Raw genomic sequence first — 14,380 nt, 5'->3', positions numbered from 1 at the left:
GAGTGCCCAATGTTTGTCCCACTGTATCTATTCTATCTCCCATCATAAATGAATACATATACGTTTTGGTTTGTGAATTTTTATGTTATTAACAGTAAGCAGAAACAGATTACCTAAAGGCTCATCACCCCAAGTAAACCTTCACAACTAGTTTCACTACTGTAAAAATAAATATATTATTATTAATGTTTTTACTGAAATGGTACAAAACTAAGGGAACAATTCCTGGACCTGCATTGACCCCCGCTCAGGGACTGACTCTGAGCAGGGGGATTCCTTTGTTTCCACTTTTTTGAAGCAAATGACAATGATAGGAAAAAAAACATACACACATGTTCCTTCTTCCCTTTTGGGCACCTGGGATTCTCCTTCTGCTTCTCCCTCTGCCACTCCTCACAACATCAGTGCTGGAATGTTCCTGGAACTATTCTTCAGGGCTTTCCTTCAATATCTGGACACTTCCTGACACTCTCTAACACAAATCAATATTCTCTTTCACCTCCTATTCCTTCTAGGTCTAACTCTGCTATTTAGTCTGATTATGCACTATCTTCTGAGGCATTAAAGAGTGAAGTTTTTGGGAAGGTTATTTTCGTCCTAAAGGATGGGGGCTCAGATCATCAGAGCAAACCCCAATGGGCTGGAGATGTCACAGACATATTGCTCTCAGCTCCTGTACACAGTGTTCCTTTTGCCAGTAAAACAATTTCTCAGCCCAGAAGAAGGGCCCAAATGAAGGGGGGTATGTCTTATATTGTTTCCAGGGACTATAACATCCAGAAAAAAAAAATATTCCTTTCTTTCATCCCCTAAATCACTGAATTCTAACACTTGGATAAGACTTCTTTATGGGAAAATAGCAGCGAGAAATAACCAAAGACAATAATGATTACTTTTCTCCCTAGAATTTTCCATACCCTGCAGATTTTAAAAAGCAGTGAGTGAGTTAGGGGAAGATACTTCTGCTCCCAAGTTACAAAAAAAAAAAAAAAAAGAAAAAAAATCAGTAAAGCATCAATCTTTGCAGGCAATCTTATGAAAGGTCACTTTTAATCATCCTGTATTTGTTGATCGATTTTACTCATATAAGACACATTTAAAACATCTGTTAGGCACCAGATTTATAAACAAACATGTAGCAGAAGAGAAATCACAAACCTGCTCGACGCTTCCCCTTGTTCTTTCCTTCAGGTGCGTGCAGACGGAAGAGAAATGATGATAAACTGATGAATACATTTACAGCACTTGAGAATGGCCAAATTGGAGATTGGGAAATCAGGTACCTTCAGCACCCATTTCAAGCAAGAGCCACAAAAGCAATATTCTTTTTTAAAAAGGCACTTGACTTTCTACCATATTCTTTGTGGCACAGACCTGAAAAAGTACATTAACTTCTAAAACCAATACGGTCTACATGTAACCAAAACCCATAGATGATTCTTAGCCAAAGTTATCCTTGGTTAAGAAAAAGTGTTTCTGATCTAACTGGCATTAGCAAAAGCACTTAGAACAATGCTAGTTACACTGTAGCGGTTGTTCCTGTGCTTTAGGTGGACATCTCAGTTTCTTAATCTGTATTCATGTGTGATTGTGGCCTTGTACCTCAGTCACTTGTTGAGGCAGATTTTTTTTTTCATATTGTATAAAGTATGAATTGCCTTGCAGTAAATTTGGCACATAGAAAATCTATTAGAACTCTTCCAGCCTACTGCTGAGTGGCATGTTTAATGACTCAGGTTTCGGCAACATGGTATAGGGGGCACATCTGAGTCCCTCCTCTTTGCAAATGAGCTGTGCATCCTTGGGCATCATTTTCTGTGGGTCCTGCCTTTCTCGTGAATAAATTGAAGGCACTGGACTAGCTAATCTCTAACTTCTTAAGGCACTATGTGGTATCCTTGGAGTTTGAAAGTTCCTCATAGCTTCATAAAATATCTGACTCATTCCCTAAAATAACACATTTACCTGTGTTTCACCCTTTGCATAGCCCGCACTCCCTTTGATAAGAACATCAAGACAAATACTTTCCTTATATAAAGCCTTCTGCTATTAGAACCAAACTTTGAAATATCAACTGCTAAGACCTCCAAAGTGTATGGAAGAGGCAAACCAGAGCAGAAAAGAAAGAGAATAGGAAATGGCTGGGCTCTATCCCTGGCAGATCTGAGTGGGTATGGCATGTTTCCCTCTCTCTCTTCTTCCTCCCTCATCCCTGGAACAGTTGCTTCTCAGAACTCTTTCCCATCCTACTCCCCAGGATAAAGTTGTGGAGTCAAAGTACCCCACTGTATCTTTAATACTGTGGGGAGCAAGAAGAGCACAGGGTTGGTGCCTTTCTATGATGATCATAAAAACGAGGATGAAGACTATGATGACGACGACACTGATGATGATATGACCTCTCCCCTGGCAACCTATTTAAAACTGCATCCTCTGATACCCCCTAAATCCTTCCCTTACTTTACTTTTCTCCTTAGAACTTACCACTTTACTTATTATTTTTAATTGTCTATTCCCAGGGTCCCTTGAATATATACTCTATGAGAGCTGGGATTTTACCCTGTTGTTTTCTCCCACTGCTGCATTCCTAGAGCCTGGCACAGTGCCTGGCACATAATAGGTGCTCAATGAATACTTGTTGATCAAATGCATGAATGAATGAATTCTCTTTCTTTCCAGAAGTTATTAAATCCCAAATGTAAAGGGAAAGGCAACTATGTAAACAAAAAGAAGTTCCAGTCTGCTTCTCATGGCATTACTCTGCACTCAGTAAGCCAGTGAGTTATAAATATAAAAATATCCCTCTAAACCATTGTGAATTATTCTCCTCACAAATCTACAGACTTGATTAAAGCAGGTTTGCTTTCTAAAGCACAGGTTCTGAACTCGGCTTCAGGGAGTATATGAATACATTAAAATTGTATTCAAAGTTTTGATATTTTGTGCATTGAATATTTTTCTTGAGAAAAAGTCCATAATTTCCATCACATTCTCGGTGGTTTAACAAAGAACAGCAACAACGACAAGAACCACTGCAATTTGAAACAATGAAGTATGCTGGAAGGAGCGATGTTAGGACATCCAGGTTCCCATGTTCTTTGCCAGTGACTGCTGTGTCCTTCTGGACAAACAATTGTTGTTCAGTAAATGGAGCTGAGACTCAGAAGTTAATGAGAGGTGCAGGGAAAGGAGAGTGAGGGAGATGGTTGATAGTCATGGTGGGACAAGATGTATGCAGGTGTTTGCCTAAACCCTTCCATTCTCCTACCTCCACTTAAGGCTGAGAAAATATCAGAGGAAAAGAGAAAATAAAGTAACAGTTTATGCACTGGGAGAATTTGACTCACTATTTAAGTAGTTTTCCAGGCTTCTGAATGACGTTTCATCCAAAAACTGCATTAAGTGGGAAGCCAAATAATCATGTATGATAATAGACCATTCTCTTCTGTCACTTGAGAATCCTCTCTTGGTTTTCCTACTAACCTTCCCCCTTTTCATTTATCTAGCAACCTTCGTGAAACAAGGAGAACAATTTCTATATAATTGCCTTTTTTTATTCATACATCCAAGGAATAGCTGGCACAAGAGCTATCTTCATTTTTTTTTAATATCACAGTTTTGAAAGGGTCTAATACTCAATAAAGGAAATTCAAGTAAATCTTAAGATCTAAACAAAAAGAGGATTCTCAGCCACACTTTCATTCAACCAGCACTTGCGTTTCTAGCCTTTCCAAGTTTCCATCCAGCCCTAAGATCGTGGGGAGGGGAGGGGGGTGGTGGTGATGGAGAGGGGTCTATGCATATCTCTAGCCCAGGTGTTGACAAGGATTTAGACACCAACCTCTAGGAGACATGTCCCATTAGTGTTTAAAAATTATCTTGCCCAGCCCTTGTCCCTCACTTTGTGGACGGGAAAACTGAGGTCCAGGGCAAGGCAGGGAAACAATGCAATTAGTAATAATATAATACAAATATTTGTTTACAATAAATATAAATAGACAAATGCAAAAATTTGAATGTTAACTTTAAAATTTAATCTGATTAGTCCTATTGTCTCATTGTAAACTATAATTCTATTAAGATCCTGATTCTTCTCTTTTGCTGCTGATAATAGTTTGATCTGCAAACTAGATCTGCTGCTTCCCAGCCCAGTGTGTGTTCTGCTGGACTGCAAACCTCCTTTAAGACTCCAATTCCAGGGAACAAGTCTTAAAGTTTTCCCTAGCCAATTACCCTTCCAGATCAGGAAGAAAGAGGAGGTCTTTCTGACTGAGTCACCATAGTTAGGTGCTCCAAAACCCATGAAGCCCTAGGATTCGAGTTTTGTTGGGCTATGAAGGGAAACAGCAAGTATGCTAAAATACTAATTCAGATGAACAGCTTGATAACTTTGGAACCACCTGAGGAACTGACTATTCCAATCACGCTAGATGGCTCACGGAAATTCTTTCCCTTGATTTGCATTGGTTGTTTCAACTGACGGCTTCTTTAATTAAATGGTGGTTATGATTATAACTTTTTTTTTTTTATGATATAACATGGAAACCCTGGTGGCGGAGTGGTTAAGTGCTACAGCTGCTAACCAAAGGGTTGGCAGTTCAAATCTGCCAGGCGCTCCTTGGAAACTCTATGGGGCAGTTCTACTCTGTCCTATAAGGTCGCTATGAGTCGGAATCGACTCAACAGCACTGGATTTTTGATTTGGTATGATGTAACATGTATGTGCTCTGCTGCTTGAACTGGAGTCCAGGATTCCATGACTAAGGAATTTTTTTTTTTTTTAAATTAAAGTTTATTGTGATAATTATCAGAATTGTTTGTAATTTCTCTGGTTCTCTCTCCTTCCAGGCACATGGTAGAATTGCATTTCCTTACCCTCTTTGAGTTTAGGCACGGCCATCTAATTTACTTTGGTCAATGAAACGTGAATGGAAGTAATTTCATTATTTAAAAATTCTGAATGTTAATTTCAGATTTTAGTCTCATTAATCCCATTGTCTCATCATGAACTATAATCCTATTAAGACTCTGATTCTTCTCTTCCTTTGCTATTGATATTAATTCGATCTGCAAGTGAAAGCTCAAGGACCATCCCCTAAGGAGATCCAGGTGAAGAATGTCTTTGAGAGACTTAAATGTGAGAAGATATACTGCTCTCAAAGCACTGACCTTTTGGGTTTGGGTGATGGGTGGATGATAAATAATTACTGTTTTTCAAGATCAATGGTGCTTACTTTTAGAATTCTGTTGGGCTTTAAGAGATGAGATGTTAGAAAATAAGCATGAAGTAGCAAAAATAAATCTCTACAAAAGTTCAGATTGCTTTAGTCTTTAAGCCTAGTCTGTGGATGGTGAAGAATGATACTGAATCATTTAGTTTTGTGCCTGAGTTGCTACTAAGCAAGCTTGAATCTCTCAAAGAGCGACAGAGATTAAGACAAGCCAAAATGAACATTTTTTTTTTTTTTTTGCATTTGGCTTATTTTATAAACTTGAAGAGACTCAACTATATCACCAGCTGTCATACTGATACCTACTTGGTAGGACTGCAGGTGTGCAAGGCCTTCAAATGTGGCTTCCAGGTCGCAATGGAAACAGATTTTTCATCAGCTGCATAACTACGCCAAACGCACTGCACATGGCATACAAGGGAACATAAAAAAGGAAAACAAAAGAGAGTAGAAGATAGAATGAAAATGACAAAGAAGGTTATTAAGTTAAGATGCAATAAAAATCTTTTCCTTATCATACTTGGCCTTGACATATGTCTAAAGGATGGAGAAGATTATCATTGACCTTTTAGCTGGCTGTTAAATATGTTTCATCACGTTACTAGAATTGCTTTTCAAAACAACTCACACCAAAACCCGAAAGTACAAAAAGTATAACCTAAAGTAATTCATGAATTGGTTAGGGAAAGATATATTATCTGAAACAAAAAAAGTCTTGATTGGCCGGGTCAGTATGTATTGATGTCCAAGATACTAGTTAGAGAAATTACCCTATCACAAACATGCATTCCAGGAACCAGCTGCACATAATTAATGTTTGATAAGTTAGACACTAAAAATTACTGAAAATCCACAATCCAACTAGTAAACTAACTAGTCCACTAATGACTGCCAGTGTATGTAAATGGTTTAATTAGTGAAATTCCCTAAAGTTGGACTGTGCAATACTTCTAATACTAAAAATGAAGATAAATAATGGTAATCAGAAGCAGAACTAAAACAAGGTAAGGGAAAACGCATTCTCCAAGGAATGTAATTGGAAAGCACTTAAGGATTTAAGGCGAGGGCCTAAGAATATGTTTATAGCTCTTTGACATAAAACATAAGCTTTCTCTACTTCATGTCATTATAAATGACACACAAAATACAAAGTATTTTCATTTGATCCTGACAATCAAGGAAGAGATTAAGACCTCTTTTTATTTTTTTAGGATTCGATTAGCCTTTATTGAACACCTAATTGCTATTTTTAAAGACTTTATTGTGTTAAAATATATATAACATAAAATTTACCATTTTAGTCATTTTTAAGTGAATTCAGTGACATTAATTACATTTACAACGTTCTGCAATCACCACCACTATTTCCAAAAATTTTCATTACCCTAAGCAGGAACTCTACCTATTGAGCAATAACTCCTCATTGCCCCCTTCTCCAAGCTCTCATCTACTTTCTGTCTCTATTAATTTGCCTATTCTAGAAATTTCATATAAGTGGAAACATATAACCCTTGTCCTTTTGTGTCTGGCTTACTTCACTTAGCATAATATTTTCAAGGTCCATCCATTTTATTCTTTTTTTATGGCTGAATAATATCCCATTTTGTATGTATACCACATTCTATTTATCCATTCATCTATTGATGAACACTTGGACACTTTCCACCTTTTGGCTATTGTGAATAATGCTGCTGTGAACATTGGTGTACAAGTATCTGTTTGAGTCCATGTTTTCAATTCCTTTGGGTGTATATCCAGGAATAAAATTGCTGGGTGGCTACCATCTTACATTTCCACCAGCAATGAATGCGGAAGACCCCTGTTTTGTAGATTAGATAACAAAGGCTCAGATAAATTAAGAAGTTTTCACAAGGTTCATAGAGTTGAGACAATATTTCAGATTGCTTGGCTTTTGGTCCTAAAATCTTTCTTCTGTATCTTGCTGACTATTGTAGGAAAAGCTTCCAATTTAAGTGTTCATTTGAGAGGTTGTCTGAACTTACTTTGCCATGCAGGTTTTGGTAGGTTTCTTTAGATTTCTTCCTTTGTAATGAGTCTGCAAACATGTCTAATGGCCAAGTGTTTCTCCAATTTCTTGAGAGAAAATTCCTTTTATAATTCATTAATCAGAACGTTCTACTTTATAGGACAAACTAATTTAAATGAGTCATATCTCTTATCATATAACCATCAGTCACGATTTTGAAAACTACAACAAAGAAAACGATGATCTAATAATAATGCTCTGCTGCTATCCTAAGGTTTTCACTGGTCAATTTTTTAGAAGTAGATTGTCAGGTCCTTCTTCCTAGTCTGTCTTAGTCTAGATGCTCCACTGAAACCTGTCCACCATGGGTGATCCTGCTGGTATTTGAAATACCAGTGGCGTAGCTTTTAGCATCACAGCAATACTCAAGCCACCACAGTATGACAAACTGACACACGAGTGGTGGAATAATATTCCTTTTCCTGAGGATAATATTGAATAAACGTTTGCTGGATAAGAGAGTTAAAAATTGGTACAACTACTTTGGAAAACTATTTGGTGTTATCTATTAAGCCTGAACATATACATATCCTATGATACAGCTGGTTAAGTGCTGTTAGTGGCGTAGTGGTTAAGTGCTACGGCCAAAGGGTCGGCAGTTCGAATCCACCAGGTGCTCCTTGGAAACTCTATGGGGCAGTTCTACTCTGTCCTATAGGGTAGAGTCGGAATCCACTCGATGGCGCTGGGTTTGGTTTTGTTTGGTTTATGATACAGCTACACATTCTTAAGTATATACTCAACAGAAATGCTTACATATGTTCACCAACAGACATGCACAATAATGTTCAAAACAGTACTATTTTTATTAAACCAAAACTGAAAATGCTCAAATATCTATCAAAAGCAGAATAAATAGATAAACTGTGGCATATTCACATAACAGAATAGTACACAACAGTAGTATGCTACAACTACACTCAATAATATGGATGAATTTTACACAAATAATGAGTAAGAGAAACCAGACACGAAGAGTACAAACTGTATGATTGCGTTTCCAATAAGTGCAAAAACCAGGGAAAACTAATCTTTGTTGTTAGAAGACCTCATACTAGTTATCCTTGGGGTACAAGGATTGAGAAAGGGCATACAGGAAGCATCTGAGGTGCTGGTCGTGTTTTGTTTCTTTATCCAAGTGTTGATTACACATGGGTACTTGGTTCTCTGAGGATATGTGTTCTTTTCTGTGTGTACAATATACTTCAATAAAATATGCAAAATGTGAAGCAAAAAACTAGGAAAATATACAGTAGGGCCTGAGGTTTTTTTTTTTTTTAACATTATTAAGGAAGTTTTAAATCATTGGTGGAGGGATTTTTGCCCGGAGCCTTGCTTCCATGGTTCATACAAATCCGTGAAAACTTATGTTAATAATCTTGACATCTGGTAGGGAATAAAGCAATTATTGTTTTGTCATCTTTAAATGTTAGTTTTTGCAAATTTTTATGACTACACAATTTATAGAGTGATTTAGAGTAATCAATGAGCATACATGGATTTATTAGTGCTGCTTCTTCTGTAGTGAGGCCCAGAGATCCTCCAGTTCTGTGACGACACAGATGACTGCTTTTTAATTAAATGATTTCTATAGAGACCATCATATATTCGTAAACTCAGATACTTTGAAAGCCAGACTCACAGTCAACCTAGAAGCATACAGCAGGTGTGTGCACTGCCAGATATCAGTGAAAAAAATCCCAAACAACCATACAACAAATGGGACCAAGACATTATCTGCCAATGTTATAAAGAATTGAGGGCAAAAGAGGCCACTTTGAGAAAATTAAAAATTTTCTTTACAATGAGATCTGCTTCTTGCTCTCTTTCTCTCTCTCTTTTTTTTAAATCAAATTGATCTTAACAGCTAAGCTCTTATTTCTTTCATAACTCTTCTAAAAATGTCTTGTAGATGAGAGGTGCAAAAGGGGCAAGTGGCATCTATCTCAGGGCTGATATTAGCTAACAGTCAAAATGGAAGTGGAAAGTGTAACCCCGTTACTCTTATACTCTTATAACTTTGTCTGGTCCTTAGCTCTCTCTTTCTCAGCTAATTGCTTCAAGTAGCTGAACCTCAAGCCCACAACCATATGATCAAGTAGCTGATGCTCTTATATTTAAAGCCAAAATCACAAAATGTTTGGCAAAAGAAAAATAATGCCCTGGAGAGATGTCTTAGGGTTAATTTAGTGGCATATATACTCCAAAAGAACTTGGCTGCTAACTTTATGAGGCAGTTCTACTTTGTCCTATAGGGTCGCTGTGAGTTGGCATGGACTCGACGGCACTGGGTTTGATTTTTTTTTTTTTTTTAAATACTCCAAAGGCAAGTCAACAAAAAGAAAATGAAAGCCAAATTTAGCACTTGTCAGGTGACCCTAGGTGTTTTATGCAGGCAAACAAATTCAAACTTTGGTCTATAATTATATATACAGTGTCAGCATAATTGTTTTCAGGGAGCATTCAATTTGAATTATCTCCAGTATTACAGTTAATGCGCATTTGACCCTTGCTAGACATTTTAGTTTCAGCTGACTATCCAATGATGTAATTAATACTAAACTTAATTTTTTCAGGTAATACATGTGCAGAGTTTAAAACGTCACGGTCCTAAAATATTTAGGAAAAAAACTGATAAACCTTTTCCTAATCTTTCTTTATTTCAATTCCTGTTCCTTAGAGACAACACCCTCAACTCTTATAGTTGTTTTTTTCTATTTTTAATGATTCTTATTTTAAAAAATTATGATCCTACTTATATTTCCTCGTCTTTCAATTTTAAGCATTATCAATGAAATTTCTACCAGGAAAAATGACATATCCCGCCTAAAAGACCCCATCTTTTCCTCTCATCTTTTCAGTATTTTTATATCACAATTTTTAATTAAGTTAGTATTTAGTGTTTGCATTATTATGACCATGTAACTATTGTTCCCTGTTCAGCAATGTAATATACTATGACTACTCTTTCTTCCTTATGTATTTTTTGTTTCTTGAAGTTAATAAAAACTATTTTTATTTTTGGTTTGCTTTGTTTTCTATGTACCTATTTTGAGCACATTCCTGAATTCTCCAACAGACCTATAAAATTCCTCCAGTCCCTGGAGAAGGACATCATGCTTGGCAAAGTACAGGGTCAGCGGAAAAGAGGAAGACCCTCAACAAGGTGGATTGGCACAGTGGCTGCAACAATGGGCTCAAGTATAACAACGATTGCAAGGATGGTGCAGGACTGGGCAGTGTTTCATTCTGCTGTGCATAGGGTTGTAGGAGTCAGAACCAACTCGATGGAACCTAACAACAACAGCAATCAAAAACATCATGAATTCTGTCAGTTCCATTTTGTTTTCTTGAAGACCTTTTTCCTGGAGCTCTCCAGCTTCCCGTTCACTCTGTGCTTTCAGGCTTGCTGTACCTTTTGTCCTGGACTTTACTTCACCATCATCCTAAGTATGCCTTTTGCTCTTTTCCTGTGTGGAATCTCTTGTTTCCTGGATCCCATCTCTCTCTTTCTTGATTTATCCTCTGGTTTTGGAAAAGCAATTCTATACAAGTAACTTCCTGAGTATGGGTAAATAGTAGGTAAGTTCTCTGAGATCTTGTACGTCTAAAAATGTCTTGATGCTATTCACACTTGAATAGTTTGGCTGGATATAGAATTCTAGGTTGGATATAATTTTCCTCCATAATTTTGAAAATATTGTTCTGCTATGAGTCAGAATTGACTCAGTGGCAATGGGCTTGGGGGCCTTCAGATTTTAGGGTTACTAATGAGAAAACCAATGTAATCTGGATTCCTGATCCTTTGGCTATGACCTGTTCACTCTCTCAGAAAGCATTTAATATCTCCTTTTTGCAGATGTTCTGATATTTCTTTCTGATATCCTTGCTGTGAAGATTTTGTCCATAGGGATAGGCACTTGGTGGGCCCTTTCACTGTGGCCACTCCTGTCCTTCAGCTTGAGATAATTGTAATTTGATTTTTTTTTTTAAATAAAGTCTTCTCCTCAGTTTCCCTTTACTCTTTCGACGTACTCCTATTAGTTGGATATTGAACCTCCTGGAAGGATATTCTGATTTTCTCAACTTTTTCTATTATTTTCCATTTCTTTCTTATTTTCCTACTTTCTGGGAGATTTTTACAACTTTATTCCGTCTTCTAGTGGTTTTTTTTTTCCTACTGTTATGTTTTTCACATCTAGGACTTTTTTTTTTTTTTCTGAGTCTGTTTCTATTTATGAGTGAGGCACTAGAAAAGATATACAAGCTCTGTTTAAGTGGTTTGGACTTTTCGACTGCCAGTCTCACTTTAGGGTAACTAGGTGAAGGCCAAAGTATTTCACCAAGAAAAGCCAACATTTCAACATATATTTTGGATCAGTTAGCTTCCCCAGAGCAGCATCTTCTTTTTTTTTTATTACCTTTTATTGAGCTTCAAGTGAACGTTTACAAATCAAGTCAAACTGTCACATATAAGTTTATATACACCTTACTCCGTACTCCCACTTGAGTCAGCTCTTCCAGACTCTCGTGACAAATTTGCCAGCTTCCAACTCTCTCTATCCTCCCATCCCCCCTCCAGATAGGAGATACCAACACAAGTGTCCACCTGATACAAATAGCTCACTCTTTGTCAGCATCTCTCTCCTACCCACTGTCCAGTCCCTTTCATGTCTGATGAGTTGTCTTCGGGGATGGTTCCTGTCCTGGGCCAAGAGAAGGTTTGGGGACCGTGACCGCCGGGATTCCTCTAGTCTCAGTCAGACCATTAAGTATGGTCTTTTTATGAGAATTTGGGGTCTGCATCCCACTGACCTCTTGCTCCCTCAGGGGTTCTCTATTGTGCTCCCTGTCAGGGCAGTCATCGGTTGTGGCTGGGTACCAACTAGTTCTTCTAGTCTCAGGATGATGTAGGTCTCTGGTTCATGTGGCCCTTTCTGTCTCTTGGGCTCTTAGTTATCGTGTGACCTTGGTGTTCTTCATTCTCCTTTGATCCAGGTGGCTTGAGACCAATTGATGCTTCTTAGATGGCCGCTTGTTAGCATTTAAGACCCCAGATGCCACATTTCAAAGTGGGATGCAGAATGTTTTCATAATAGAGTTTATTATGCCAATCGACTTAGAAGTCCCCTTAAACCATGGTCCCCAAACCCCCGCCCTTGCTCCGCTGACCTTTGAAGCATTCATTTTATCCCAGAAACTTCTTTGCTTTTGGTCCAGTCCAGTTGAGCTGACCTTCCATGTATTGAGTACTGTCCTTCCCTTCACCTAAAGCAGTTCTTATCTACTAACTAATCAGTAAAAAACCCTCTCCCACCCTCCCTCCCACCCCCGTAACCACAAAAGTATGTGTTCTTCTCAGTTTATACTATTTCTCAAGATCTTATAATAGTGGTCTTATACAATATTTGTCCTTTTGTCTCTGACTAGTTTCGCTCAGCATAATGCCTTCCAGGTTCCTCCATGTTATGAAATGTTTCACAGATTCGTCACTGTTCTTTATCGATGCGTAGTATTCCATTGTGTGAATATACCACAATTTATTAACCATTCATCCATGGACACCTTGGTTGCTTCCAGCTTTTTGCTATTGTAAACGGAGCTGCAATAAACATGGGTGTGCATATATCTGTTTCTGTGAAGGCTCTTATTTCTCTAGGGTATATTCCAAGGAGTGGGATTTCTGGGTTGTATGGTAGTTCTATTTCTAACTGTTTAAGATAACGCCAGATAGATTTCCAAAGTGGTTGTACCATTTTACATTCCCACCAGCAGTGTATAAGAGTTCCAATCTCTCCGCAGCCTCTCCAACATTTATTATTTTGTGTTTTTTGGATTAATGCCAGCCTTGTTGGAGTGAGATGGAATCTCATCGTAGTTTTAATTTGCATTTCTCTAATGGCTAATGATCCAGAGCATTTTCTCATGTATCTGTTAGCTGCCTGAATATCTTCTTTAGTGAAGTCCGTGTTCATATCCTTTGCCCACTTCTTGATTGGGTTGTTTGTCTTTTGTGGTTGAGTTTTGACAGAATCATATAGATTTTAGAGATCAGGCGCTGGTTGGAGATGTCATAGCTGAAAATTCTTTCCCAGTCTGTAGGTGGTCTTTTTACTCTTTTGGTGAAGTCTTTAGATGAGCATAGGTGTTTGATTTTTAGAAGCTCCCAGTTATCTGGTTTCTCTTCGTCATTTTTGGTAATGTTTTGTATTCTGTTTATGCCTTGCATTAGGGCTCCTGAGGTTGTCCCTATTTTTTCTTCCATGATCTTTATCGTTTTAGTCTTTATGTTTAGGTCTTTGATCCACTTGGAGTTAGTTTTTGTGCATGGTGTGAGGTATGGGTCCTGTTTCATTTTTTTGCAAATGGATATCCAGTTATGCCAGCACCATTTGTTAAAAAGACTATCTTTTCCCCAATTAACTGACACTGGGCCTTTGTCAAATATCAGCTGCTCATATGTGGATGGATTTATATCTGGGTTCTCAATTCCGGAGCAGCATCTTCTAATCGCTTCCCTGAAGGAAATGCCTTTCTGTTAGCTTTCACTTCACAAACTTACACTTAATTTCTCTGTTCTGTTTTCAGTAAAGTGTCTGGCCTTCACCCTCAACAGGTCCAACTTCTCCAGAAATAAACCTCTAACATGAGCTTTTAAATGCAAATTTCAAAGATTCAGTACTGTGTATATAGGATGCAACTGTTACCTAGTGAGAGGAGTAATAGATTCAGATTCAGACAACAGGGATTTGAGTCCTAGCTCTTTCATATTTTATCATTGCATAAACTCAAGTCAGTAATTTCTCTGGGGCTCAGCTTCCTCATGCTAAGGGTAACACTACCCTCCTAGGGTTGTCCTGAGGATTAAATGACAATGTATTAGAAGCACTCTGCAAACTAAATAGCACTATTAATAAAAGCTGTGACATTTGGGCAGGTATTCAAAAAGTTACAGAGAGCTGCTTTCTTTTCCCAGACTGCTTTACTTGAAAATGAAAAGTTAATTTAAGTGAATCATGCAAAGATATTGACACAGCTAAATTTGCTGCAAGTTGCTGGGGTTCTAAACTTTTTCCTAAAACCCTACAACGTTGGTTAATTT

At 37.8% G+C, this 14,380-nt stretch overlaps 1 protein-coding gene across 2 annotated transcripts in view; it reads right to left on the bottom strand.

Moving 5' to 3' along the window:
• Positions 1-14,380, bottom strand: part of KCNQ5 (potassium voltage-gated channel subfamily Q member 5) — a 628,816-nt gene that overhangs the window by 79,346 nt on the left and 535,090 nt on the right. For both annotated transcript variants that reach the window (XM_003404395.4, XM_064287960.1), the window contains one exon: positions 5,538-5,632. In XM_003404395.4, coding sequence (XP_003404443.1) covers positions 5,538-5,632 — 95 coding nt within the window. The remainder of the gene's footprint in view (positions 1-5,537; positions 5,633-14,380) is intronic.

This window comes from Loxodonta africana, chromosome 1, assembly GCF_030014295.1.
Source record: "Loxodonta africana isolate mLoxAfr1 chromosome 1, mLoxAfr1.hap2, whole genome shotgun sequence".
NCBI lineage: Eukaryota > Metazoa > Chordata > Mammalia > Proboscidea > Elephantidae > Loxodonta > Loxodonta africana.
Note: the sequence above shows the minus strand (reverse complement) of the source record. Positions and strands in the feature narration are given on the sequence as shown.